This window comes from Lissotriton vulgaris, chromosome 10, assembly GCF_964263255.1.
Source record: "Lissotriton vulgaris chromosome 10, aLisVul1.2, whole genome shotgun sequence".
NCBI classification, from domain to species: Eukaryota; Metazoa; Chordata; class Amphibia; order Caudata; family Salamandridae; genus Lissotriton; species Lissotriton vulgaris.
Window position 1 is genome coordinate 159,455,600 of NC_141698.1, and position 26,235 is coordinate 159,481,834.

Consider the following 26,235-nt stretch of genomic DNA (forward strand, 5'->3'; position numbering starts at 1 on the left):
CTGGAACAAAGGGCATCATTTTGCACAAGCAGCACATATTTCCACCAATTCTCACATTAATGAAAGAAGTAAGAGACTGTACCTCCGTTTGTATTTTGCCAAATCAGCATCCACAATATCTGCCAGTGGGAGATTAAATAAACTGAAGGCAGCATGTACAATCACCCTAAAATAGAAATGCAGATCATTAAAAAAAAAACTTTCTTTTATTAAATGTCTCTCTTTAAAGAAAACATGATAAACCTTAGCAAAGAAAGTCTGATATTTGTTATCATAATCAAGGTGTTTATTCATCGCTATAGAATCAGTTGTCATGTTAGTTTTCTGTGGAACATCATGTATAATAAACCACTTCAAAAAGAAAGTAAAAAAGCACAAATATATATACACTTGTCCATCAGAGGAGAATGGAGCAAACACATTTCGAACTGAAGAAAATAATGATAAGAAGCAGTGTGATTGGGTATAGAGTATTTGTCGATCTGGACGAATGGCTGCATTGCAGAAGTCTGTACCAGGAGACCATGGTTCAAATCCTGGCCAAACTGTGTGACTTTGGCAAACCACTTTATGTTCTTGTGCTTCAGGCCTCTTGTGAAGCTGCTAATTTCGTACATTGCCCTATTTTTCACATTAACATTTCTGCTGTGACCTTTTGCAATTATTTGCGTGTACAACAATGTTGGATTAGTTTCCTTGAAACTACTTTGTTTACACATCTAGCTTTGCACAACATTATCACAATGCCTCGAACATCATGTACAAGGCCCTTCTACAACATTATCACAATGCCTCGAACATCATGTACAAGGCCCTTCTACGCACTATATACAATTGTTGTTTCTATCTTCACCCACGGGGCAACAGGGCTATCTAGATATCCATAACATCACTAATCTATATGCACATCACAAGGCTGCTTTCTATTATAAATGAAGAGCATCCCATAAGATTAGCAGAAGAGGCACTTCAGCAAACACCAAGGGTCCCTGCATAATGAGACTTAACCATGCAGTAGTCTGACATCTTGTGAAGGATGTCCAGTTTGTAACCAAGCCCCCACCAGGTAATGGGGTTGGATTGTCCCTAGGGGAGATTCTTGGCTCTACACCTACACACACTCTAGTTACACTTATAGTAGGGTTTGCATAGTAGGAGTATGCCTGATTACTGCCTTGTTTATATGCCTGCATATATACATGGTTCAAGCACAATGGTAGAGCTGTACCTACTATTTACTCTTTTGGTGCTTGTAATCACTTTCATCTGCTTCCGTCTACTGATTATCGCAGCACATGTGTTCTATACAAGAATAACGTTGGTTCAATAAGTATATTGAAAACGTCCCACTGTGTATTCTGTGTATTTCTCTGAGCACTAGTGAGTGCGAGTGACTGATCGAAAGGATCTGATCTGTTTTCACGATCCCTGAGGGTTCAGGGTGGTCATGTTCAGTGGTTGCCGGACGCCATTTACTCCCTGGTAAGGTTAGTGGAGCTTGTGGTGGCACGGTGAGCTAGCTGATCTCTAGGCCAACATATCCTGCGGGGGTGCTCAGAATCAGTCTAGGCACCTCACCCAAAGTTTCCTATGGATTAGTGGGAACAACACAACAATATAATGCCTTTCTTTTTATTCAATCTACACGGAGCATTAGTCTCATCAGTAGATGGGGCTACATATTTCAGACTGCCACAGCCCTTAACTGATAAATATGCAATAGAAAGCTTGTGTTATTGTTTGCAAGCTATGAGAGTGTAAAATGAAATAGAGTGTATGGGCCATGATGGAGAACATACAGATTTACAGGAAAACATACTTATCAATCTAATCTAACTTCAAATAAGAACTCTAGGGGCCAGATGTAGGTGAAATAGATTTACCGATTTTTAATTACCGAATTTTACCGATTCGGTAATTAAAAATCGGTAAATCTAAGAAGTGGATATGTAGGTATTCCAGATGTGCTGGAATACCGAATCGGAAGAATTCGGTATTTACCGATTCAGTAAATACCGAATCGGTAATGCCCATGCATTCCTATGGGCTTTGAAGCCCATAGGAATGAATGGGCATTACCGATTCGGTATTTACCGAATCGGTAAATACCGATTTTCACAAGGGTGCAGGGGGTGTCACTTTGTACCATGTGGCAGGCATACATGCCCTAAGGGCAGGTCTGCCTGTCACATGGCATAGGTGTGCATGCACACATGTGCATGCACACCGGAATCGGTATTTTGGATTTGATGGTAAAATACCGATTCGGTAAGGCCTTTGGGACTCTGAAGAGTCCCACCTACATCTGGGTGCCTCAGAATCGGTAAATTTACTGAATTTTTATTTCACCGAATCGGTAATTTTACCGATTCTGTAAAATAATGCCCCCTACATACCTGTCACTCATTTACCGATCGGTAACGGCCAAAATCGGCCGTTACCGCTCGGTAAATGGCCTCAAACGGCCACCTACAACTGGCCCTAGACTCCTTAAAAGTAGGGCAGGACAATTCACCAATGCTCTAGAGCCCTATATTGCAGGCTTTTGAATGAAACACAAATACCACAACATCAAATACTGGGTCACTGACAGAATGGAAGGAGGCTCCAGAGGTTTAGCATATCTTTACAAACTATACAACACAAGTACGAATTAATTATAATCATCACTAAGAAAATGAAGTCTTCTTTCTAGATAGCCTACTTATTGGGAACTAGAAGAGAAGGTGGCTTAAAGAAGTCAGTGTATCTTCAATTGATAGAACAAGCAGTAGCTTAGTCTCAATCTTTGTCTGGAAGTCCAAGTCATTGTTTAAAGGACATAAAACTGATACAGATTGACAAGATATGAACCTACTTGTGCAAATCTAAATTCAGTGAAATGCACATTTTCCATAAAATTACAAAGCAGTATTTAGTCTACTGCATTATTTGATGCTTCATCCAAAAGATACTTAATGGATATGTACATATGTTCACTTTTCATACGTAAATTATGTGCACATCCCAATTACAAATAGATGCACTCCTTGCTTTGTGTTCAGGCACTAAATAGCTGACATTCGGTCAAACAGGGAATGAAAAGCAGCCATGGGAAATGTCATAATATCTACCTGTAAGAAGTTAGGTTTTTGGTTGAGTGGGTTGATAATCCTGCTCAGGCAAAGGAGAGAAGCCAGGCCAGGCAGCAAGATGGCCGCTCTATAGAAATGCTCTGCGGCCAAAAACAGAATCCAACATTTCTCCTCATCTAGTGAGTCCATCCAGGATACTTAAGCCCCTGTATTTCTGGACCAGATCGCAGGAAGCCTCTATGGGCCTACTGTGGGTTCTGGCGGAGCGGGAGGTGACGTCTAATCCAAATGTGGCCTGGAAGCATTTCAGTGCTGCGGGCTGCTGTGTTGGAAGTGGCAGCGCACTTCCTAGGCGGTGACTCCGAGGGTGCCCGGCTGAGATTCATTGCTGCTGAGAGGAGGTGAGACCCTGGCAATGCCTACCCCCGAGACCCTCTGGTCTAAAGCACCAAGCTGGCGCAAAGGATGGAGATGGCGATGCCTGCCGACAGCAATGCGGGAGGAGCCACTGCTGATCCTTGGCAGCAACAGTAGGGCCCAGAGTGATCGGAGTCGGCCTGGGGGCAAAGCCCCGGGATGTGGCCGTAACCTGACATTCTATTGACCTCATTGGAGGTGTGGACCAGGTCCCGGGGACCTACTGAACGGGTGACCAACTTTGACTTTACCGCTATCTGCACCCACTTGTGGTTGCGGCAGGGGTGCCTTCTGCAGCGGCACTTATGCAGGAGCGCTAGCGGCATTCACAGAGGGCCATTAAATTGACAGGCACAGCTTGCGTGGGGTGCTCACTGCACCGGTGCGGAGTCACTGGGCCCACACATGGTGCTACTTTTGTGATCACCGGATCCCCAGGCTTTCCTAATGTGCTCGGGCCCTAACTAGCCCTTGTGTTATTGATTGGGGCAAAAATAGTGCTAGCGTCTGCCCGAGACTCTCTGCGCTGAGGCCTGCCTGAGTTGCTGTAAATTGGTGGCTACCTCATGCGAGCTGTACAGTGTTGAGCTGCCTGCTTGTGCCCTCCAGCTTCGACTTTCCTCCGGGGAGAGGCAGGGCTATACACATGGATTGCAAATGGATGTAGGGTTTTTAAACAGGAGGCTTGGAGCTCTGGGTGATATGCGTTGAGTGTGTAATGTCGAGAGTGAGGACGGTGGCACTAGGTCAGGGAAAAGACCCTGTAACCCCCGTAAGTATGTGAGTCGCGAAACCCACACCAGAATTGGGAACAAAGTCCTGGGTACACGTTATGAGGATCTCACACTGGTGGAAATGTCTCATATAGTCACAATTCTAGCGGTCAAAACCAGAGCTTGTGAGCGTTGAAAAAGGACTCCGCATCAGGAAAGCCGGCGGACCCGGTTTCTGACGTCCCACTACGCTCCACTCAAGCTGGCCGGCGTACCCGCTGTCTGCTCGCTCCAGACACTGGACACCCTACACACTTTTTTCCATGCTCTATTTAAACGTTTCAGGGCATACCCGCTTTTCCCCATCCTCCACCATTTGAAAAGTCATTACTGCTCGCTAGGCTTGACGTACCACCCCAAGTTTTCTTTATTACACATTCCGCTCATCTAGCAGTCCTTTTTCAATGCTCAGCAACTCCATTAAGGCATCACTCGCTTCTTGACCTTATACACTAGAGGCCGCCGCATTTTTCACCAAGTCACGTTGGCCGTCTCTCATCCCCTTTCTGCCGCATGACTGTCACGCTCAATTGACACTGCCTTACAGCCCCGAAGAGTCACGGGACAACTCCCTAGTGTGAAGAAACACGTGTCGGCTGGTTGTTTCTTTTTGTTGTTGCTTGAATAAATACTTTTTAACGACTACTCTGGTGTCGACCGCTAGAATTGTGACTATACAAGACGTTTCCACCAGTGTGATATCCTCATAACGTGTGCCCAGTACTTTGTTCCCAACACATGGATTGCAATCGAAAATAACCACTGGCCTACTACCCGCACCCTGTTGATGACATGTGATTTGGCTAGAGCGATTGGGCCCGTCTGATGCTCACTCCTCTGGGGCCCGACTGGGACACTGCCTCCTAACTTGGGCTTCACTGCCAGACACTGTGAATTGGCACAACATCCCCCCCCTCACTCCCGGGTAGACTGAACAACGCTGTGTGGCCTGCTCCTGATGCCCCCCCCCCCCCTCGACTTCCTTCCTGGGGAGAGGCAGGCTCACACGCAAGGATTGCAACGGGGAAATGACCCCTGTCTCGCTGCTCACACCTGGCTGGTGGAATGTGATTTGACTGAAACGATTGCCTCCCCCCTGAAACTGTCTGTGCCCTGAGTAGGGGTTCCCGGGTGTGAGAGATCGTTCCCAAATATTGGAGACACCTGTCTGGCAGGACCCGCTGGTATGCTGGAACAGCGGGGTGGGGGAATGAAGGGCACTAGGGGTCGCCGGGTGAGATAAAAATAAACAAAATAAAAAGAACTTACCTGCTGCCATCCCAGTTGCGCTCTTCTGCTCCTCTTCACCTCTTCAGGAAGGCACAGGCTCCCAGAATGCCCTGCGGCCTATCCAGAAGCTGCTCTTGCACATGAGAGCAGCTTCATGATTGGTCTGAGTGCCCTTGATTGGCGCTGCAGGACAAACTGAGTCTGTGCATGCTCTGTCTGGGTTGGAGAGGACTTTCACTGTGCATGATGGTTTAGCAGGCCTGAGACGGCCGGCCAGACCATTATGAGCAGTGATGGGAGTGCACTACCACTCCTCTCAGTGCCTGTCACCACCAGGCCCGCCCCAAAGACTCGTCAGGAAAGGAAAACTAAAATAAGTGTCTTTTTATGATTCCTTTTCTGCCGTTTTGGGTGAGGCGACGCTCCTGGGCCATAGCAGAGGAGCCACTGCTGCTGTCTGGGCTGGATTTTGCTATTGCACCGGCACTGCTGGACAAGAAAACGGTGCCATGGTAAGACCTTTTCGCCCACATTGTACTTAAGGGCTGAAACCCACGCCCCACACAAGGATACAATTTGCTAAAAAGACGCACGCCAATCAACGCTCACATTTGAGGGCAACAGACAAGCTAGGCAGGCAAGCCAAGGCCCTTCGCAAGGAGAACAAACCGATAACCCAAGGGGCTGATGGACATAAGGACCAAAAGGACATTTTTGTGAGAGTTAAATCTAGTGTCGGAGCCATGATATCAAACTAGACCTAATGGCCAGTCGACTGGACTGCATGAAAGACAAGGTTGACAAACAAGAGGTTAGAATAGACCATTTGGAAGCCAGTGCCTCGGAGGTAGATGGGCATGCTACGACTAGCGCGCACCTCCAGCGCATGGACAAGGTCCTTGAACTTTCAAAGTGAAGAATGAAGACTTGGAAGCACGCTCGCAGTGCAACAGCCTCCGAATAACTGGAATACCTGAATCCACCAATATAGATAAAATGTAATACTAGATTGAAACTGTGCTTCACAAACTATTCAGAGAAGTCTTATTCACAGTTTTTATTGTGGAGAGGTCTCAACGCACTGTGGCGCAGCAGCCACTGCTCGGCTCTACACCTAGATCCATAGTTGCCCAGCTGCTTATCTACAAAGACCAAGATGTAGTCCTTAACCAGGAACGCCAGGAGGTGCAATATCAGGGAAACACAATCTCCATCAATCCAGATTACACCCCTCTGTGCAGGCTGCATGCAGAGAATTCCTGCACGGAAAGAGAATTCTGCAAAAACGGAACATTAACTATGCTCTCTTATACCCTGCTAAACTACTCATACCACATGGGGGAAAATCTCATCACTTTGTTGACCAGAAGGGAGCCCTTAAATTTGCCAAAAGCATAGCGAAGGAGGCAGGATCGTCCCGTGCATACCAGCGAAACAGAGAGGATGAAGGCATGGATGATAACGATTGACATTATGGCCTTACTGGCTTGCCGGCAGGTGGCATAGCCCCTATACGCATGGAAACGCGATATAAATGATCCTAAGCTCTGCTAATGTGATCACATCCAGATGCTACTACAGATGGTGCATTCGGCACTCCTATCTCACTAAACTGGAGTTCTTAGATATAATCATGGGGTACTTGTGCCCCTAGGCCACTCAGTCGGAGTTGGATTTGGTAGGTCGTCTGGCTTGACACCGCCTTCAGGGATGATTCCTAGGTATTCTGTTTTTCTAGGGAAGTGGGTTACAATGGAGTGTGGGTTACAGTGGAGTGTGGGTTAAGGTGGAGTGTGGGTTAAGGTGGAGTGTGGGCTCTGAATTTCTGCTATGTTTGGGGGGGTTGAAGTGGGTGGGGGAGGGAAGGTACATAAATGCTCTTGTTTGTTGTTCTTGTTTTTCCCTTAGGCAGACCACACACATCACTTTTGCAATCACAGCACTCCCTGTGCTGACTACTAGTTGCACCCTAGACACCTCACCTTATCTTCATAGTTAGAGGCACCTCTACATTTACCGTTCCTACATGGTACGGGCACAGGACCCATAGATTCACACATCCTCCTGCAGACCTTACCCCTAGACATCAACTTTTAGGTGCCTCACTTGGAACATGAGTGGTCTAAATGACCAACGTAAAGCCAGATTAGTGCATACTTATATCATAAGACACCACATTGACGTATGTTTTCTCCAAAAGCTTCACCTCACTCTATCACCATCCTCCCGCCTCAAAGCGGGATAGTGTGAAGACACACACGTAGCCTATTATTCTACTTGTGTGCGAGGGACAGTCATACTGATATGTAAGGGTTTACCATGGCACTCAACCCAAACTGTCAAAAATACAGTAGGACGATATGTTTTATTGGTCGGCATAGTAAACCGGCACCCCATCATATTTGTCTCCGTTTATGGCACAGACGACTCCCCAGAGTTTTTTGTGAACATTTGGCATAAAATTGATAATATTGGACCGAGTGGGGTGATATGGGGGTGACTTTAACGTTGTTCTGGACCCAGCTGTGGACTGCTCGGGCGCACACCGCTGCCCTCACCCCAACACTGCCACGCAACTGTACACTCGTGGACGTCTGAAGGTGTCTGCATGGGCGAAGCAAGAAGGGCACATGCATTAACATAGACACATGGCACATGGTCACACATAGATTATTGCTTACTACCCGCGATGTACGTACATGGACTACTGCGGTCTACCCCCTAACCAGAACCTCTTGGATCACATCCTGTGCTTCTTGATTTGCCTTGCTGCAGGCTATCTCATGCGCATTTACATGTAGACTGCCACTGGGGGCTTTTCGAGACTCAGCCTTTCGTGCTGAGATCCGTACTGCTATTGTAGACTTCTTTGAATGAAAAACAATGGCTCAGTCTCCTCTCAATTGGTATTATGGAAGGCTTTTAAAAGTTGTGATCCGCGGAGTGTGCATTGCAAAACAGGCTGGTGTCCTCAAAGCGATACGAACGCGACTGACCGCATACCAGTCAACTCCAGGCACAGGAGATAAAATACTATGCCTCTAAGTCCCGTTGCCATGGCGACTTTCTGCGAAACACGTACTGAATACAATGACGAGGTGATGCGGGAACTGAGCTACCTAACTAGCGATGCGGTGGCACGCCGATATGTGAGGGTGAGCGACCTGCTAGAACAGTAACTAATATACTCCACCAGCCGCGAGCCTTGGAATACGTAGTGGAACTGATGGATGATCAGCAAAGACGGCACTCCACACCCACTTACACATTAAACATAATGACCTTCTGCGCCTGACTCTACTGGGCTTCAGTGACCCAGACCTAGGGTAACTTAAATCGCACCTAGATAGGATACGGCTGCTCTAGCCTGATCGCTCACACGGTTCATTACTAGACTCCCCCTTTACAGAGGAGGAAATACAGCAGGTCATAAAAAGCCTACCTAGCGAATGGCCTAATAACATCCTTTTACAAGGAATTCGCTGCCCTGCTGATTACCTACTTACAAACCATGTTCAAAGCCTCCCCATCACTCCGAGAGTCAATCATTGTAACCATACTTAAACCTGATAAACCAGCAAACCAGTGCGACTTTCTGGCTGATCTCAATGATAAATGTTGACAACAAAATATTCGCCAAGCTACTTGCCAACCGTATCCTCTCACTCCCACCCGACATAGTATGCCCCGATCAGGCTTTGTGCCAGGACGATCTACGGCACACAATTTGTACACACTATTAGCCATGCTTCGCAGCATGTAACCCATCCTTCGAGCCGTTGCTGCATTCTTATATAGCACTAAGGCGTTTGACTCGCTAGAGGCCATATTCATTCTTTTTTATCCTTCCTGGGTCTTAACCCAAAATTTGTATGCCTTATCCAGTTGTATGCACCTCCCTAATGACTAGACTCTGCTTAAATAGGATGATATCGGACCCGTATCCCATAACACTTGGCACTCGCCAGGGCTGTCCCTTAGCCCCTATACTCTTCGCAATCGCGATGGAGCCACTGGTGGCCCAACCGAGTCAGCATCACACTCAATGAGGTTTGAATTTTACGGCACAGAAAAACCTAATTTCAATGTACAGAAATGACATTGTGCTTTACGTCGGCGACCCACAAACTAACCTTCATCCCATTATACGAGAAGCCACTTGGACACATCAATTTTACTATTAAACCAGCTTGATCTGTTTCAAGGAAGTTCATGATTGATTGATCTGAAGGTACCCCAGAACCCCATGGAGGAGGCGGGAGGAATCAGATATAGGATTCCGATTAGAACATACTTAAGGGATAAAAACATTAAAAAACTTTTTTTAATTTTGTTTATTCCTTGTTGTAGGACGTTTACAGTCTCAGGTGTGTGTCCTCCAGTCTGTACAGTACTCTACACCCCAGAAACTGCCTGGTGATGTTACCAGTGGTAAGGGAGGCAGACTGATGTTTTTCATCTCATGTATCAGTGATTAGAGCACTGCACAACGGTTATTACGTTTTGGTTCTAGTTGTTGCTGTTTTTATTATTACTGGCTCAGTGCACCAGAAAATTCTGCCCAAGTGCTTATTTCAACCTTTGGGTATACTTTTTCTATTCCCATATTTGCCTTTAAAAACATATGGCTCGTCTCTTCTTTTCTTTATACTGGAGTTCTTCTTGTTTTGCTATATGAGGTTTCTAAATTTCTTGGTGCCTACTAGCTTCGATGCTGGTGCAAAGAGATTTTTTTCCGCTTGAACAAGAACTTACACCGTTTGTCAATTTGACTGTTTTTTAATCAAAATGTATTTTCTCTATTGTAACTGTCTTTTAATTAACATTATAGGTACAGTACCTTGATGTGAGTATGTTGTATGTTTAGGGAGAAACGCGTTGGCTGCACGTGTAATGGACTGAATCTATTAAAAGAAGAATTTTTAACATCACTGAAGGCTCAAGAACATTTGTTTGGTCATTTGATTGTTTATCTCTCTTGCCTCTCTTCCTTTTGTGTTTTGTACAGTTTATTATATGGTCTATGAGCGGCAGACCTTAGAGTTGGGCAATAGTTTATACCAAGAGAATTAATAGGTCATTAATATTGAAGTGACTATTTGGGCTGTGCAGCTTTAATAATCCTTGGCTGCTGGTTCTGAGAATGTATGTGTTCACTTACTGGGTAGCCAACACGCACTCACATGGATTTCAAAATACTATGAATTTTGACGCTACTAGAGAAGAGCTAGTGAGAGACCCGTTTGGTTTTGGAAACATACTACTCTCTACTGAAATAGCCAGGTCTCCTAGTGGTGACCGCCTATGCTTCTACTGCTGGCAAAACGTTGAGTTGCTATACAGTGGGGACAGAAACCAGCGCCCACAGCTAAGTCCTGGTTACAGGATGTTGCTGGTCAGTAAACCTGGTTAACTACTGGGAGGAAAGGCCACCGTCAAAGGTATCTGGGAACCAATTCTATTGTACTTACACCTGCAGGGCTCTCCTCCAGGACCACTTGCGGAGACGAGTCCCCATTCAGATGCCAAGCCCCGGAACCTAGGCAAATGGCTTCCCTGGAGACATACATGCGTGGAGGTGATCCATTTGCCCCCTTCCCTTGAATAAGCCTGTGATGTGGTAGCTAATAATGTCTAATATGTTTAAGGCTGCTGCCTTATGATGTTCATTACCTTAAATGCCAATAAAGACAATAAAGAAAATTTAAAAACTACTCAAGCAACAGTCACAATCTCTATCAGGATGAACCACTAAAGTTACTAAATTAATCTGTGCTAAACCTGCCAGTAGCATGGTGGCACAAAAGCAGTCAGGCTGACCTTAAAAGGCAATTAACCAGTAGTGAAAACACAAGAACAATCCCTCACCAATTTAGAACAATAAAGTCAATTGTAATAAATATTTGACATAAAAACTACAAAAATCAAATCAGTAGATCCAAAGTTAAGAATTTATAAAGTTTAAAAGGTAAAAACTAGCACTCAAAAAAATCAAAAAGTAAAGTTGCATTGAAGATTCCTACGTTTGAACGTAGTCTCTTTTTTGGAATTTGAAAACCTCCAGCGGGACAAAGCTGCAACCTGCAGCCATCAAGGGCTCCAAGAGGCCGGATATAGCTTCTGCAAAGGATTGCTGGACAGGATTTGCTGTTGTGGAGAAGAACGTAGCAGGAGCTGCCACCAAGTCAGACCAATCGAAGATGCACCATGGGCGGAACCATGTGCAGGTAGTTCCCTGCCTCCTCTCGGTTCTCAGAGCATTTTTTTAGCCAAAAAGTTTCTAACTTCCAAGTTTTGGATTTTGGTTACCTGGGCACCTTTAGCACCACAACCAAGGGTCCAGAACTGGAGGGGCACAACTTGGGAGGTTAGGACTCACTCAGGCTGGACCCAGATGTGGGTTAAAGATGGTTGGAGCCTTTTCTCTCCTGGAGGCTCTAATCAGGAGGTGTGCTAACTAGAGTAACTCTGGTAGTTCTGGGTTCAAGAGGTGGAACAGAACTCAAGCAGCAGGCAGTCCTCCGAGGGTTCAAGGAATGCTGCAGAGCAGTACCTTTAGGTGCAGGAAAGCAGCCTCCTTAAGTATGCAAATGGTCACAGCAGCAGGCAGTCGTCTGACAGTCCTTACGCAGGTCCAGAAGGCAAACTGAAGTAGGGAGAAGTTCCCAGAGATTTGTTTTAAAGTGCTTGGAATTTCCAGCCTCCCCTGCACTTGCTTCAGCTTGGCTGCAGGCACAATGCACTAGTTCTCTGTGTAAAGGCAGGACACAGCCTATTTATATGCAAGTGGGGCGGTGCCCAGCTCCACTACCCACCACCCAATCGTGCCAGTGATGGCCCATCCAGGCACACCTAATCCCTCTAGTGTGTGGCTGTCTGGGAGGAATTTACAAAGTCCAACTACCAACTACACCCACTCATGTGACCCTGGAACAGGCTGCAGGCACAAAATAGCTAGGGCAGGAAAATGACAACTTTCTAAAAGTGGCATTTACCATTAAACAGGATTTTAACCTCTTCCGCGCTCATGACGGGCCCCCGACCGTCATTAGTCACGGTAGACGTGTGCGCACGATGGCCGGGGCCTATCTGAGCCATGCCCAAGATTGGAATGTCCCAGCAGAGCAGCGGAATTCGTGCCGCAGCGAAGCGGGTAAATGACAATTTCTCAGATACCAAACATGAATTTCCTAGCCGTTTATAATCAAACTTTAGCACTTATTAAACATAATAAAGCAACCGAATGGTATCCAATGGGAGAGGTAGGCTTCACAGTAGTGACAAATAAATTTGTTGTTTTTTCACTCCCCAGACACGCAAAACTCAATAGTTTAGGCCCAGCCTATCAATTATATTGCACCTGCCCTATGGGATATCAGGAATATTGTACAAAAAAAAAAAATGTGGGGCGATGCCCGATCCCAGAAAGTAGAGCAGCAACTTTGATCATTTTAAAACTATTATGAGCAGTAGCGTAAATGCATGATGACATTGTGCAAAATGAACTAGTGACATGACTGAACCCGGCACAGGTGCACAGTGAGGTGCAAGCCGCTATATGATTATTCTTACCTAAAGCGTGAAGGACATAAAATTGATTGTGGCAAGTTCCCCATGTTGGGCATGCAATAATGGGTGATGCAGAATTTAAGATCAGGTTACCCCAGTACTGGTGGAGTTGACAAAGTTTTGTTTGGTCACGACCATCTGGAAAAACTTAACAGTTTTAACGTTTAGTAGTGGATTAGATTGCTTCAGGCTGGCAATGACTGCCTGCCATCATGTGCATACTCCTAGCCAGATAGAATTCCCATGGGGAAAAGTTCTCCTTTGCTTCAGCAGTTGAGGGCAGATACATAAAATATAGATTAAAGCTTCTTTTCCTTTTCCGCATAAATGGAAGCTTGTGTCGTGAGTAGCTGAGCGGCGCTAGAGCGTAAGGTGAGCATGGAGATTCCTCTTGCCCAGTCTTAAAGCTACGAGCTTTGTCTTGATCTATATAGGGCAAGTACAAGTAATGTAGTTCTGCTGCTTTGTGGAATAATATGGGTTGATAACTGACCGTGCATGGAAGCGCCTGCTTAAGACTGTCAAGTCAAGTCAAAAATAAAGTTTATTTAGACCATTTGATCTATAAACCAGAGATCCTACTTTGTCATATAAAATCAACGTATCACAATTTCATATTCATATCAATAAAAAGTCAAATTATCCTAAAAACTACCTTTATACAGTTTAAAACAAGGATTCATTTGGATTATAAAGCTACTTGCTGTTTTTGAGCCTCCTGCCAAACCGGGAACTTATAAACACCCAGCATAAATTTCCCGATGGCTATTGCAATGTCTAAATTTTCCATAACAACTAGAAGCTCCCGTGCTTGAGAACGCGCCTCAACCTCGTATTTTAAAAATATCGGACGAAGGAACTGTTAACGTAAATTTAAAAACATATCACAATCCAATAAAATGTGCAAAATATTACATTTCATTCCTAGCTTACACACACATTTGCCACCAGGATGCGTTAAAGCTGATTTAATTGCACTATTTAAAAATATTGGGTTAATACCTATTCTTAACTTAAGAACTTCTATCCTTAACCAACGGTTTGGTAGCAAATCTATATATGGAAAGCTTAAGTCTTTCTCCCAACCTGGGCTCATAAATTTCACGGAGTCCTTCTTTCTCAAATACTCTTGGTCTGTGCCCCTTGAAATTTCTTTTCCCTGTGCTTTTAGTACGCTCTTTATTACATTAGTTTGGAGTGTCAGAGGGTCAATGTTCACATTCAGGTGGTCACAAATGGCCCGGAGTTTACTTCTTGTTGCCTTGGCCCACTTTAACTCACTGGTCTGGATTTCTTTCATACACCATTGTGACACCTTTGTAACTTCCCCCTGCCCCAATCGATTCCAAAATCTAAGGAGACTCATCTGCACCTGAACATTCCATGCGGTTAGGCCTACTTCCAATCTAACTGCCTGGACCATTACCGACCCAGGAAGAGATAGAAGGGATTTTAAACATTTGCCCTCCTCTTTATCCCAAGAGCTTTTCCCGTCAAAGCAGATTACTTCTGCCCCATATTGGAATTGCGGAGGGACCATAGCCTTAAAGGCAGTCAATAGAGGTTTGTGTGACATATCGCCATAGCTATTGTTGAATCTTTTCAGCCCGCATACCGCTAAATGCGCTTTTAATTTCTGAGCTTCCAAGTGGGTTTCCCACCTCAGGGACCTTGTAAACCATATTCCGAGGTATTTATATTCGCTTACAGTATCTAATTTAGTTTGGCCCAAGTACCAGCTAAATTTCGTACTCTTCTTCCCCAAGCATAGAATTTTTGTTTTATCCATGTTTACTGTAAGACGCTTTGCAATGCAATATTCATTAAATACATTTATCTTCCTCTGAAGCCCCACCTCTGTTTGGTCCATTATTACAAGGTCATCCGCGTACAACAGACAGGACAGGTGCGTACCATTTATTTTTGGGCTTGCACCTCTGGCTGTGCCCAAGAGAGGAGGCAAGTCTGCTAAAAATATGGCAAAGAGTAACGGTGCCAAAACGCAGCCTTGCCTCAACCCATTATATATCTCTATTTCCGTTGTAAGGCCACCAGAGGTATCTTTAATTACTTGTGCCCAATTTTGGCTGTGCAGTTCTTGGATTACCTGCAAAAGGTCGGCAGGAACCTCAAAATTTCGCAATGTCTCCCACAGGCAGTCCCTATCCACCAAATCAAAAGCAGCGCGAAAGTCAACAAAGCAACAAAACAATTTGCCCTGCTGCTCCATGGACTTCATCGCTACAGCCCACAGTGGGAAGCAGTGATCAACAGTAGAGTGCCCTTCCTTGAAGCCACCCTGCTCTATTGGGACTATTGACTGCCGCTCCGCCCACTCCTTTAACCTGCCAAGGATAATTTTTGAGAAAATCTTTTCGCCAATATCCAGCAAGTTGATCAGCCTGTAGTTCTTAGGGTCCTTCTTTTCCCCCTTTTTATGCAAGGGTCTAATTATGGCCCCTCTCCAGGATTTAGGAAAATGACCCGAGTTCAGGATTGCTGCAAACATGTGAGAAAAAAATCCTGCCCACCAATCTATCTGAGTTTTAATTAAAACGGCGGGAAGATTATCTGGACCTGCAGCACGTGATAGATTCAGCTTTTTAATGGTTTCTTTTACTTTCTCTACTGCGAAGTCTGATTTTAATCCTTCTACGCCCCCTGACCAAGCTGATTTATTCTTCACAATTTCCGGGGTCCTTTTAGCACTATATAGGTTACTTAGGTAATTTACCCAAGCTGCCTCTTCCACAACACAACTCATCGTACCCGGTGCCCTTCCTGTAGCATCCTGTATCAGCCTCCAGAACCCTTTTATGTTTTTATTTTCTATTGTCTCTAAAAGGTTTGCCCAACATTCTTCTTTAAAGATCCTTTTCTGCTTCCTTACTAAATATTTATATTCTTTCTTTAGCCCGAGTAGGAGTTCCAAGTTCCCTAAGTCATAACTATTCCTCTGGCGTCGTTCTATTCTCCGTATCTCACTTTTTTTACTCTGGCATTCTTGATTGAACCACCTGGGCTTCGCTTTATTGGGCTGTGTTTTTACCTTGGCGTCTTTCTTATCTTTTAGATATACTCTTAGACACTGCACCGCCTGTACTATTGTATCCTCGTACCATGCTACCTGATGCCCTTCGATTTTATCCTTCAGTATGTTTTGTTGAAAACAAGCCAATTTCTCAACATACTCATCCGTCAATCTTGTAGTTATGCGCTTAGGATATTCCACATTTTGGGTGATCACCTTTTCACATTTACTTAATGACCCACCCACTATTTCACAGAACAGGGCATTGTGATCGCTATCCCTGCGCTTAATTACATGGAACTTTTTTACCAGTATATAGTTCCATGCCTGGGTGAATATATAATCTATTGGACATTGTTGGTTGCCTACTCTAAAGGTCTGTGTCGCCGGTCGATCAGGTTCTTTCCTGCCATTTAAGCATATTAGACCCATAGAACCCAAGGACTTCCCAAGGGCTTCGTCCTGGCTAGAGGTTAAACACAATGGGAAAATTGCTGATCCTATATTATAGGCACTCAGCATGTCCTCGAACCAGTAATCAATCTTTCCAAAATTTAGTTTGTGGTTAAAGTCACCCATTATCATCAATGTGGCATTCCCATACTTTTCTGTCAGGTCAATTATGTCCTTTTTAAAAAGGCTTAATTCTATATCATATTCTTCTTGAGACCGCCATTGAATATATACATTTATGATAATCAAATGGGCATCCTTCCCTTCAGTACCTGGGTGACATACATTGCAGACCAACAACCATTTACATAGTGAGTTAATTAATTTGGTCTCTTTCACGAATCTGGTTGAAGCGAGGGTCATCATCCCCCCTGAGGGACGTCCAAATTTTTTCTTTTTACTCGCTGTTTTATGAAAATGAACAAATCCTTCAACTACCTGGGTGTTGCCGCATAGCCAAGTTTCTTGTAGACAAATGATGTCTACCCCCTTTGCAACCTGGTTTAAACTATCTGCCTTTGTTGTACCTCCCAACCCGTTTATGTTCCATGAAATTAACTTCAGGCTATGCGGCAACACGGTAACCTAGTCGATCTCACTGAGACACCCTGACTCATTCAGACCCCATGAGCAAGCACTACTATCCATGTCCCAGCTACCCACGTCCTTTCTAAGCTTCGAATTCTCTACAGCTATGGTGATATTGGCCTTCTCCCCCCGACCCCTGGTTACCCACCTCACCTGCCTTTCCCCCAATCCTGCGTGAAACCTCAGAAAGCCTCCCTTTTGCTGTTTCCCTACTTCTACTTCTTCTTCCTGGATTATCCTTATACCCTCTTTTAAAATTTCTTTTTCGGCTTTCTGGATTGCCGCTTTAACAAGCCCTGAGTAGAGTAGAACCTTTGTATATTCTGCACCATTCTTGTCACTGCAGAACCCTATCTGTCTCAGGTCCTTTGAACCAATTTCTTTTAGGGACGGGCATTTTGCAAACGAAGATAAAAGATGGGAACGGTTTAGTGGCATTACCTTTCTTTGTTTTTTCCCTCCAGGCACTTGTTCCTTGGATTTAAAGTAGATCCACATTTTATTATAATTGCTTTTATTTGAGGATATTGAATCCCAGCCACCTCTTCCCTCCTGTGCATTTATTCTAGGGAGTGTGTCTGCTATGCTACCTCCAACCATTGCGGTTCTTAGGAGTGCTCTCTCTCCTAACTTGTTACTAATGTTTTTGGAGCTCGCCACCTCCCCCGTGGGTTTATACGTGATTTTTCGTGGTGCCCTATTCTTTTCTACTTCAGCCGCAGCTCCTACAGGGACAGATTGCCTCCCTATTTCCCTTCCTTCCATTTTCATGTTTTTCCGCCGGACATTTTCTTTAGTTATTACCCTAGCCTGCATTTCTTTACCCGTCACTTTATTTTTGGCCTTCTGTCTACCCTGAACGTGGGAAAGACTTTTATGGGAGTACCTGAAGTTCTGGAGCCCAAAGGTCTCTCTCCGCCTCCTTACCAACATAGGCCATCTAGAAATATAAACATTATTCAGGGGACCACTCTCCACTAATGGCTCTATGTTCTCTTCAACTTGGCCATCTGTCGCTGGGTCCTGTACTGTTCTAACCATTGTAGGCATCAGTCCCCTTATCCCCTGCAGTTCTTCTATCATTTCCTTAAATTGTATTTCATGATTATTTAACAGGGTATTATTTAACACAGAAACCTCTAGCAGTCCTTGTAGCATTTCTTGTAGCATCAACATAATGTCCAACATCGAGGCAGAGGATGACGATGTAATATCCATGCCCAGAGTTCCATTCCGTAATATTTCATTTAGAGGATCTAGAGGTTTAGGGCTTTGGTTCCCGACTTGGTCCACACTTCTGTCAAATATAGTTCTTGCCGTTGGATTTGACATATTCAAACAGTCCCCCACATCTTTGGAGCCAAGACCGGTCAAGCCTTCCTCCCCTACCCTTGGCGAAGAAAAGATCCGAGGAGAAGATGAGAGTCTTGGTTCAAGGGGGAGCATCCTATGGCTTAGATCACACTGTGTAAGTGAGGAGTCTACAATCTCCACTACATCTTCTACTCCTACTTCAACGCTTAGTAACTCCTTATTGAACTCTTGGGCTTGCCCTTTTCCTGGGGTGGGTGTTCTCTTAAAGTGCTTCCCCACAAAGTCTTTTATCGATTTAGACACAAGACTGCAATCTTTCTCACATCCTTGCAGTTTATTCTCCGTGGAGGACTTCTTGGCAGTTTTTTTCCCCTCCTTTTTATCGTTTAGCCCGGGCCCTTCCGCGACTGATGTCACGTCGAACTCATCAGCTTTTTCCAGTGTCTCTAAGCATGTTTCCTTTGGCTTTGCCTTTCTAGGGGCCATATCCAAGCTACACCTGTTCCGTGGATTATGTCAAGGCCACACAGGCTAGCCTTCCCTTGTTAGCCTGCGAATTCAGCAGCCCTCACTTTAACCACTCACACGCTAATCCAAATGATAAAAACGGGTAAAAATCAAAACTAAAACCACTTACCTTCCCTGTGAGCTGATTGGCTGACCGAGGCTGATCTTTGATTCTCTTATGCTGGCTTGTACCTGCCTTGAACCTGCCCAGTCCTCACAGGGGCCCCTAATCGGGGGTCTCCCCGGGGCTTGGGCTTAATTTGGGCTTAATTTGCCAGAATCAGGGAATAACGAACTTTCTGCAACTGCAACAGCAACTCCCAGCAGAGTTGCTCCCCTAATCCGGGGGCCCCGCGAACTCTGACACCTCCACCTGGCCCTTCTTACTGAGAGCGCAGAACTCATGCAGGGGGCAGACCCTCGGTAGCGGTTTCCACCGTGATCAATGTGCTGCCCGCTATAATCCCGGCCGGCACCTTCCGCAATCCCCTTGGGGAGGGGGAGGGGGTTTTTAGCTTGGTACGAGTCTGATTACCGCACCGTGTCTTCCGCGTCTCGATTCTGCTTGCGCTGCTCTCTCTCTCCGTCAAGCGTTCGATCTCCGCTTCAGCGTTAGCACGTCACCACGTCCACGTCAGCCACAGCTCGTCACACAGGGAAGGTAAAAACGCTTAAGACTGTCAAGTCCTCTAGCTTTGAATTTTTTTTTAGCCGGGAGTGATGCTAGTTTCTTAAAAAATAGACCATGCATGGAGTTGGGTTGGGACGATCTGAGCCTGTTCAAACACACAGGAGCTTAGAGGGTACAGCTAGTCATAGGTCGCCCTCCACTCATGATACAACAAACAAATACAAGACCTAGACTTGTTGGGCACTTCTAGACCTGTCCTTCTATTGTGAGCATACCAATTTTTTGCAATAATGTTGCAAGAAGCCACTCCCCTATCATTAGTTTTTTGGGGTAGTAGGTATAGCTCTGGATGGTGCCTTATTTAACAATCGCCCGTTCCTAGAGAATCAGTTCAGTTGTGAGACGACATACACTTACACACTTTAGTGTCAACCAATACTACATAAATAACAAAAAATGTGAGTGAGAGCGAGAAAGCACCTCACGGGCGCACCACCAACGGGAACCTGGCAGGTACTCACCAGGATTGCCCTGTTGTCATCATTGGTGCTTTCAAGCTCGGAAAAAAATTAAATAGAGTAAAGTGTCCAGAACACACAAAGAAATTGTGTCAGAAATATGCAGTGAAAAAAGAGAAAAGAATCAAACTGTGATCTACAACATGTAAAAACACATCACACGGCAAGTACTCAGCCCTGAGTACATGCCAGAGGCCTTTCACCTATGCGTAAATTGATGGGGAAGGTAATTTTATGAGTGCTACAGTTACAGCTTCATGAGAAATATATCCCCCGGCCGGTACGATTGGAAAGGGCCGCGAGAGATTGTGCAGACTAAATTGTCCATATGCAGTGGCTTTAATGTATATGACGCCCTGAAGAAATTGCTAAAATCTTTGTATGGCAATGAAACATGCCGGCAAGTATAGTAGTGGTGGTTGGATAGTTAGTGACCTCACTTACTATTTTGAGATTCCCACACCCAACACAAGAGAGCGAATAAAGTTATATATCTGTGTTGCTGTGTGATGTGTTTTTACATGTTGTAGATCACAGTAATGTGGATGTCCTCATTTACGATATAGTGAAGCATTCAGCTAATGAGCTTCTTCTTTCAAATTAATTGCTAAGGATTTAAATCACCCTTTCAGTAGGAAGTGTGCCTGGTCTTATTGACACAGTTTCTGTGGCTAATATAGGCTTGAAACTAGAAAGCTTAAGTAAGATAGAATTGCAATATTTATCTAAGATTAATGCTATAAAACTCATTATTTACTTTCAATAATTTATCATAGAGCTTCAGACGCAATAAAAAACCAATGCTTGGCAATGCAAAGGGGTTAGTTTTTAAAGTGATACAGCAAGGCACTGTAATGTTTTACAATTAGAGAGCAACAGAAGGTAAATGGTTAGGCTGTTTTCAAGGCGTGGCTAGGCCCTATTAGGACCATGTGCCTCACTGTGATGGAAAGGGCGTTGGTGCGGTAATATGAAACAAAGATACATGTAGCTGGATGGACTTATGTTGAAGACAGCAAATAAAAGTTGGCATCAGGGCTTCAAATTTAAGATGAATAATGACTAACTTCGGAACTGTAGCTTGCTAACGCGGTCTTTAAAAATCACAGAGCTGTAATAGGAGTTATTACTGCCTAATTTGATGTGAATTGTTGTAACAGCCCCTTAAGGGCTACTGACTGGCTTGTCCATGCTAGGATTGGATATATTCACATGTAGATTATAAATGGACCCCGTCAACAATTACCAATTTCGTAAGCCCTATGAAAGGGAAAAAGTGAGGGCGAAGAAGTGGTTTTGACGATTGATAGCTGCCTCTTTCGGCATCACTTACAGAAGCAGGAAGCACATTTTCAGCCCTCACCTGAAGTGACTGATGCATGTATGGAGTAGCAGTAGAAGTTGCAACTACAGGAGAGGCGAGTGAGGTAAGTGGTCATGCTTGAGGGGAGAAAACGTGCTGCTTTAACACAATGAACCAATTCCTGGGCTGAAGGCAGAATCAGCGGCTTTTGAATACTTAAGCTGAATATTGCTTCAGAAGAACTGGGACTATTGACATAAATTACTGTCTCTAAAGAACAAGTTACTTACCTTTGGTAATGCATTATCTGGTGGAGACAGGATCCAGCTGCAGATTCCTTACTTAAGAATCCTTCCCAGACACAAGACTGGATTACATTTTTTTTTTCCATAGCACATCTGCACATTGGTAGAGGGATTCATGTGACTCCATATCAACGTCATCCACCGGATGTGATGTAGACGAGTCCATATACCTTCCCCGCGGACGTGCTGACCGCAGTTTCTTCCATGACTATTTTCTGCACCCAAAACATGTAGACACATATAGAAACTGCCTATTGAAACAGAATGGTAAAATAAAAAAAAACACTTGTGTCAAATAACCACGGAGTTCTTTTTTGGGGGGGAACGTGACTGACCAAAATAAAATCTTTGAAATATAAGAAAACTCCGAGCGGGGAGGATGGGAGGGTCGTTAAGGACACTGTGGCTGGATCCTGTCTCTACCAGATAATGCATAGAGGTAATTACTGAAGGTAAGTAACTGTTCATCTGATAGAGACATTTAGCCGCAGATTCCTTACTTTAGAATTAAATGCCAAAGCCATACCATACCCAGAAGAGGGTTTGCAAACTGAGACAATGAAAAGTCTTACTATAACAAACCCTGTCTAGAACAAAAGAAAAAGACCGGACATTTACAATAATGTTGGTGAGCAATAACATTACCACATAAACACCAGCTGAACAAACCACAGGTAAGTAAAGACACAATACACTTAATTAATTAATTAATTAATTAATTGTGTGCTTATATAGCGCTGGAATCACTCCCGAAGGGGTACCTCCGCGCTTCGACCGCTGCGAAACCCTTCCTGGCTTCCCTGAGAGATGGTCCCTTAATGGGTATCTCCAGGGTGAGACCAGGAATCCCCGGCGGTCTGGTGGGGCCGTTAGTGAAGATGAGGCAAGCTAATGCCCAGAGTTGCCGAGTGTGATCGCTGATCAGAGTGGGCACCGAGGCGAGAGAATTATCGAGTCCGCTGACCCTGGTCCAGAAACCTGCCGCGTCGGGAATCGAACCCTGGTCCCGGGTCGTCCTCTGCTCTCGGGTCTGCCGCCTCTAACCAGTGAGCCACACTACTTCACTACAATGGTAAACCATTGGAATTAAATACCCAAGTTAGTACGACAAATCTAGGTCTGAAATCTGGGTCAGAAGCCAACCAACAATATGAGCATAAAACGAATTGCTACCCCTTTTTTTTTAAATTCAATTCGTTTTTATTGAAATAGAAAAACAAAAGGAAAGACAGTACAGTAATTCCTCCATTACACAAAATGTTCGATTCATCTATTGATAGACGATTTGCACCCCTAACGGGATCTGTACCATGCATTCGCACCTCACAAAAACTGTGGACAGTACCACACTAACAAAAGTTATAAAAATAATAAAAGCATGGGGATAACATTACCCCTGATAATAAGACAACGTCCCGAAATGACCATATGAACATAAACCCATTTGGTCATTTATTCAACCCTGAACCACGTGTTCGAACCTGAGGAACACAGAGCAGCAGGCCAAGCCACTGCCATATTAAGTCCCATTCTAGCCAGGACCGCCCTGCAAATCACACAGATAAAAATCCATCTCCCGTGGAGAAAACACAACAAATGTTCTTATCAAAAAGAAGTTGAAGACAACAAAAGCAACTATAGGCATAGTAGCAGTCTCTCCCTAGGAAAAAATAATTGGAGAGGATAGAAATACCTCTAAACTATCATATTATATATATATATTTTTTTTTCTCAGAAAATAAACAAAGGTTACAGGGACGTTCTAGTTGGGAAATGGAATGTAAAAAAACTGCAGTATGTCTGAGGAAATAACTAATTTTGAATAACTGGATCTCTACTGAACACCGAACAAAAATGATCAGATATTTCTACTCACCTTAATGTACTGACTGTCTTATAACCATTGTACAGTAAAAAGAGCCATATTAATATGAAATGGTTCTGATTTTCATGAGTTTGCTTAATTATTTTGACCTGCTGAAGTAGCGTTTTACTACAGTTGATGTCCATTTTCCTACATTTGCACATGTGAGTGAATGGTGTGATCGTTATGAATATGCTTCATTGTTAAGTCTGAATGAATGTAGCCCAGTTTGGCCTATGTAATATTAGCAGATGCATACACTAGCACTTCTGTTTCCTGTTTCCTTTTATAAGATCACTGCTACTTTTAAAATTACGGTTTAATAAATGATGGTAAGTTATTTGGGATATTAAATATTGTTTATTTGTGTAACATAAAATACGTAATTTAAATGCTGTATAAATAATACTAAAGCAATGCATATATGAGATGATAGCCTAGTACAATTTATGGAGGAGGATAAGCTTGATTAAAGAATCAAGGACTTTCCTCCAAATTACACATGAAAATAATCAGAAGTAAACAGAGGTGTTGGATTCCATCTTTCCTCAGTGGGGTGCCAGAATATAGATTAGGAGCTACAAAAACGCCAGAAGCATCAAACCCTCCTCAAAATGAGACTTGTGTGTGCACTCTCAAGGAATGTATAACAAAAGTTGGGATGCAACCTTAGGTACTGAAGTAAACAAATACAGTGTGCAAACTAGGATTTAAGGTACTCTGTTAAGTTGGCATAACTGAGTCCCTCCAGCAGCCCACACCCATCGTGGTCGGCCTGAACTTGTGACTTTGTCTTGGTCCGGTGCGACCAGATATCCACAGTTGGCGGTATACACCTTTTGGGGCTATTTTTTCTAAAAATGTTTACATTCAATATCTTCGGGGGGGAAAAATAAGTATAAGCAACATTTACTGTTTTTAGCTCTCACAATCGCCAAGCGAGATTTAGCACAAATGTGGAAAGGGACATCTCCCCCAACACTAGGCAAATGGAAGACTGAACTGGACAGATGTATGGGGGCGGAAATAGCAGTATTTCTAGCTTGTGGCTGCCCCATTAATCAAAGGAAAATTTGGACCCGATGGGCGACGTGGAATAGAGCTGCCCCCCCCTGCCACCCACGGAACCTTTATAAGCGACCCCATATTCCCTATGCTCACAGACTGGGCTATCCTGCACTGTAAGATAATGGCTCACCCTGTTCATATGTCAATATTGTCTTGAGATCTAGTACTGTCTGCAGCTTGTTTAAGTTGTACCACCTGCATGTTTGGCAGGTATTGGAAAATTATCAAAATGTCAGAAATGTAGCGATGTCTAGCATCCTTTTTTCCCCCCTACAGGTCATTGTAGGGCTGTTGCCCATCTTTCAAGTGAATAACCGAATAAAATCTGTGGTTAAAAAGAAATTCAATATCTTCGGTTCTACTGGTTGGATTTTTGTCATTTTGCTCTTGTTTTATTTATAAAAAGTCACTTTCTTTTTCTAATACTGTTGTGGGCTTCTTTTGTGGTGTGTTGTCATTGTGTTACTGTTTAAAGTGTTGCAGAAATATTACACATCGCCTCTGAGTTAAGCCTGACTTCTCTGTGCTAAGCTACCAAGGGGTAGGGCACAGTTTAATTTGGGGTTTGCTTGCGCCTTACCCTGACATGGATTGTGGTTGATTCATGACCAGGGCTAACACCCCAGTCAACCAACAACCGAGTTTCTTACAGCCAGGAGTATGAAGTGCTATGTAAATGCAAATACAATACGAAATGTAATGCAGTACTTGGTCAATAAGTATACATGTGCATAAATATAGAGTACATAGCCCTGTCTGAAATATTGTGATAGTTAAGACAGAATTAGTTAATAGCGAGCACATTTACTTACATGTTTGCTGTGAGGAACAGAGCCAGTAAGTAGCAGTGATGCGGCCCTAGAAAATACATGATGCAGGCAGCTATTGCCTCAATGTAAAAAGAGAACCTGATGACCTTGTAGTAACCAAACTTCTTCAGCAGGGAATGACTGCTAAGGACAAGCATCTGAGGAAGAAAACGAAATCAACACTACAGTAAGCACAGGCACGGACTGCACACATGTTCATAGCACATACATAAATGCTGATCTTGTTAATACACTAAAACTACATCTCCGTTTTGTTTCTGTAAACGATTTTGATAAATCTTTTTTTTCTCTCTTTTTTTTTTAGACTGGGCCTTACTAATCTACATTAGACATTTTGAATCCTAAGTCAAAGTCAGAATAAAAATACAAGCAAATATATACACAGATACAACAACTAACACCCACCACTCAGAAGAATTCCCTTGTTTTTGAGTGTCCTAAAAAAATCTCACACAACCTAGTTTTCAATTCTATCAAGCTAACTAATACTGAAACTATCATTCTGTGAGTTCCTTCTCTTAACTACGTTTCCTAAATATATTTTCATTTGGTTAAATCGCATATTTTTTTATGAATTGTATTTGTTTAGAAACCCGTTATCTTAATTATTAATTTGGATAACACACCACAGTTATCCCTTAAGTGTTACTTCAGGGAGCAGGGCCAAGGTACTTGATGTGCATATTCGAGGACCATATCTGACCTCTGCAATGGAACAGTAGCTTCCCCATACTTCAAGTACCTTTCACAGGTCAGCTTG

The 26,235-nt window shown here is 43.9% G+C and overlaps 1 protein-coding gene across 4 annotated transcripts in view; it reads right to left on the bottom strand.

The window, feature by feature from the left end:
- Nucleotides 1–26,235, bottom strand: part of LOC147684886 (solute carrier family 68 member 1-like) — a 221,551-nt gene that overhangs the window by 51,258 nt on the left and 144,058 nt on the right. For all 4 annotated transcript variants that reach the window (XM_086940761.1, XM_086940759.1, XM_086940760.1 and 1 more), the window contains exons 5-6: nucleotides 25,458–25,612; nucleotides 83–166 (exon numbers count right to left, since the gene is read on the bottom strand). In XM_086940761.1, the coding sequence (XP_086796887.1) occupies nucleotides 83–166; nucleotides 25,458–25,612 (239 nt within the window). The remainder of the gene's footprint in view (nucleotides 1–82; nucleotides 167–25,457; nucleotides 25,613–26,235) is intronic.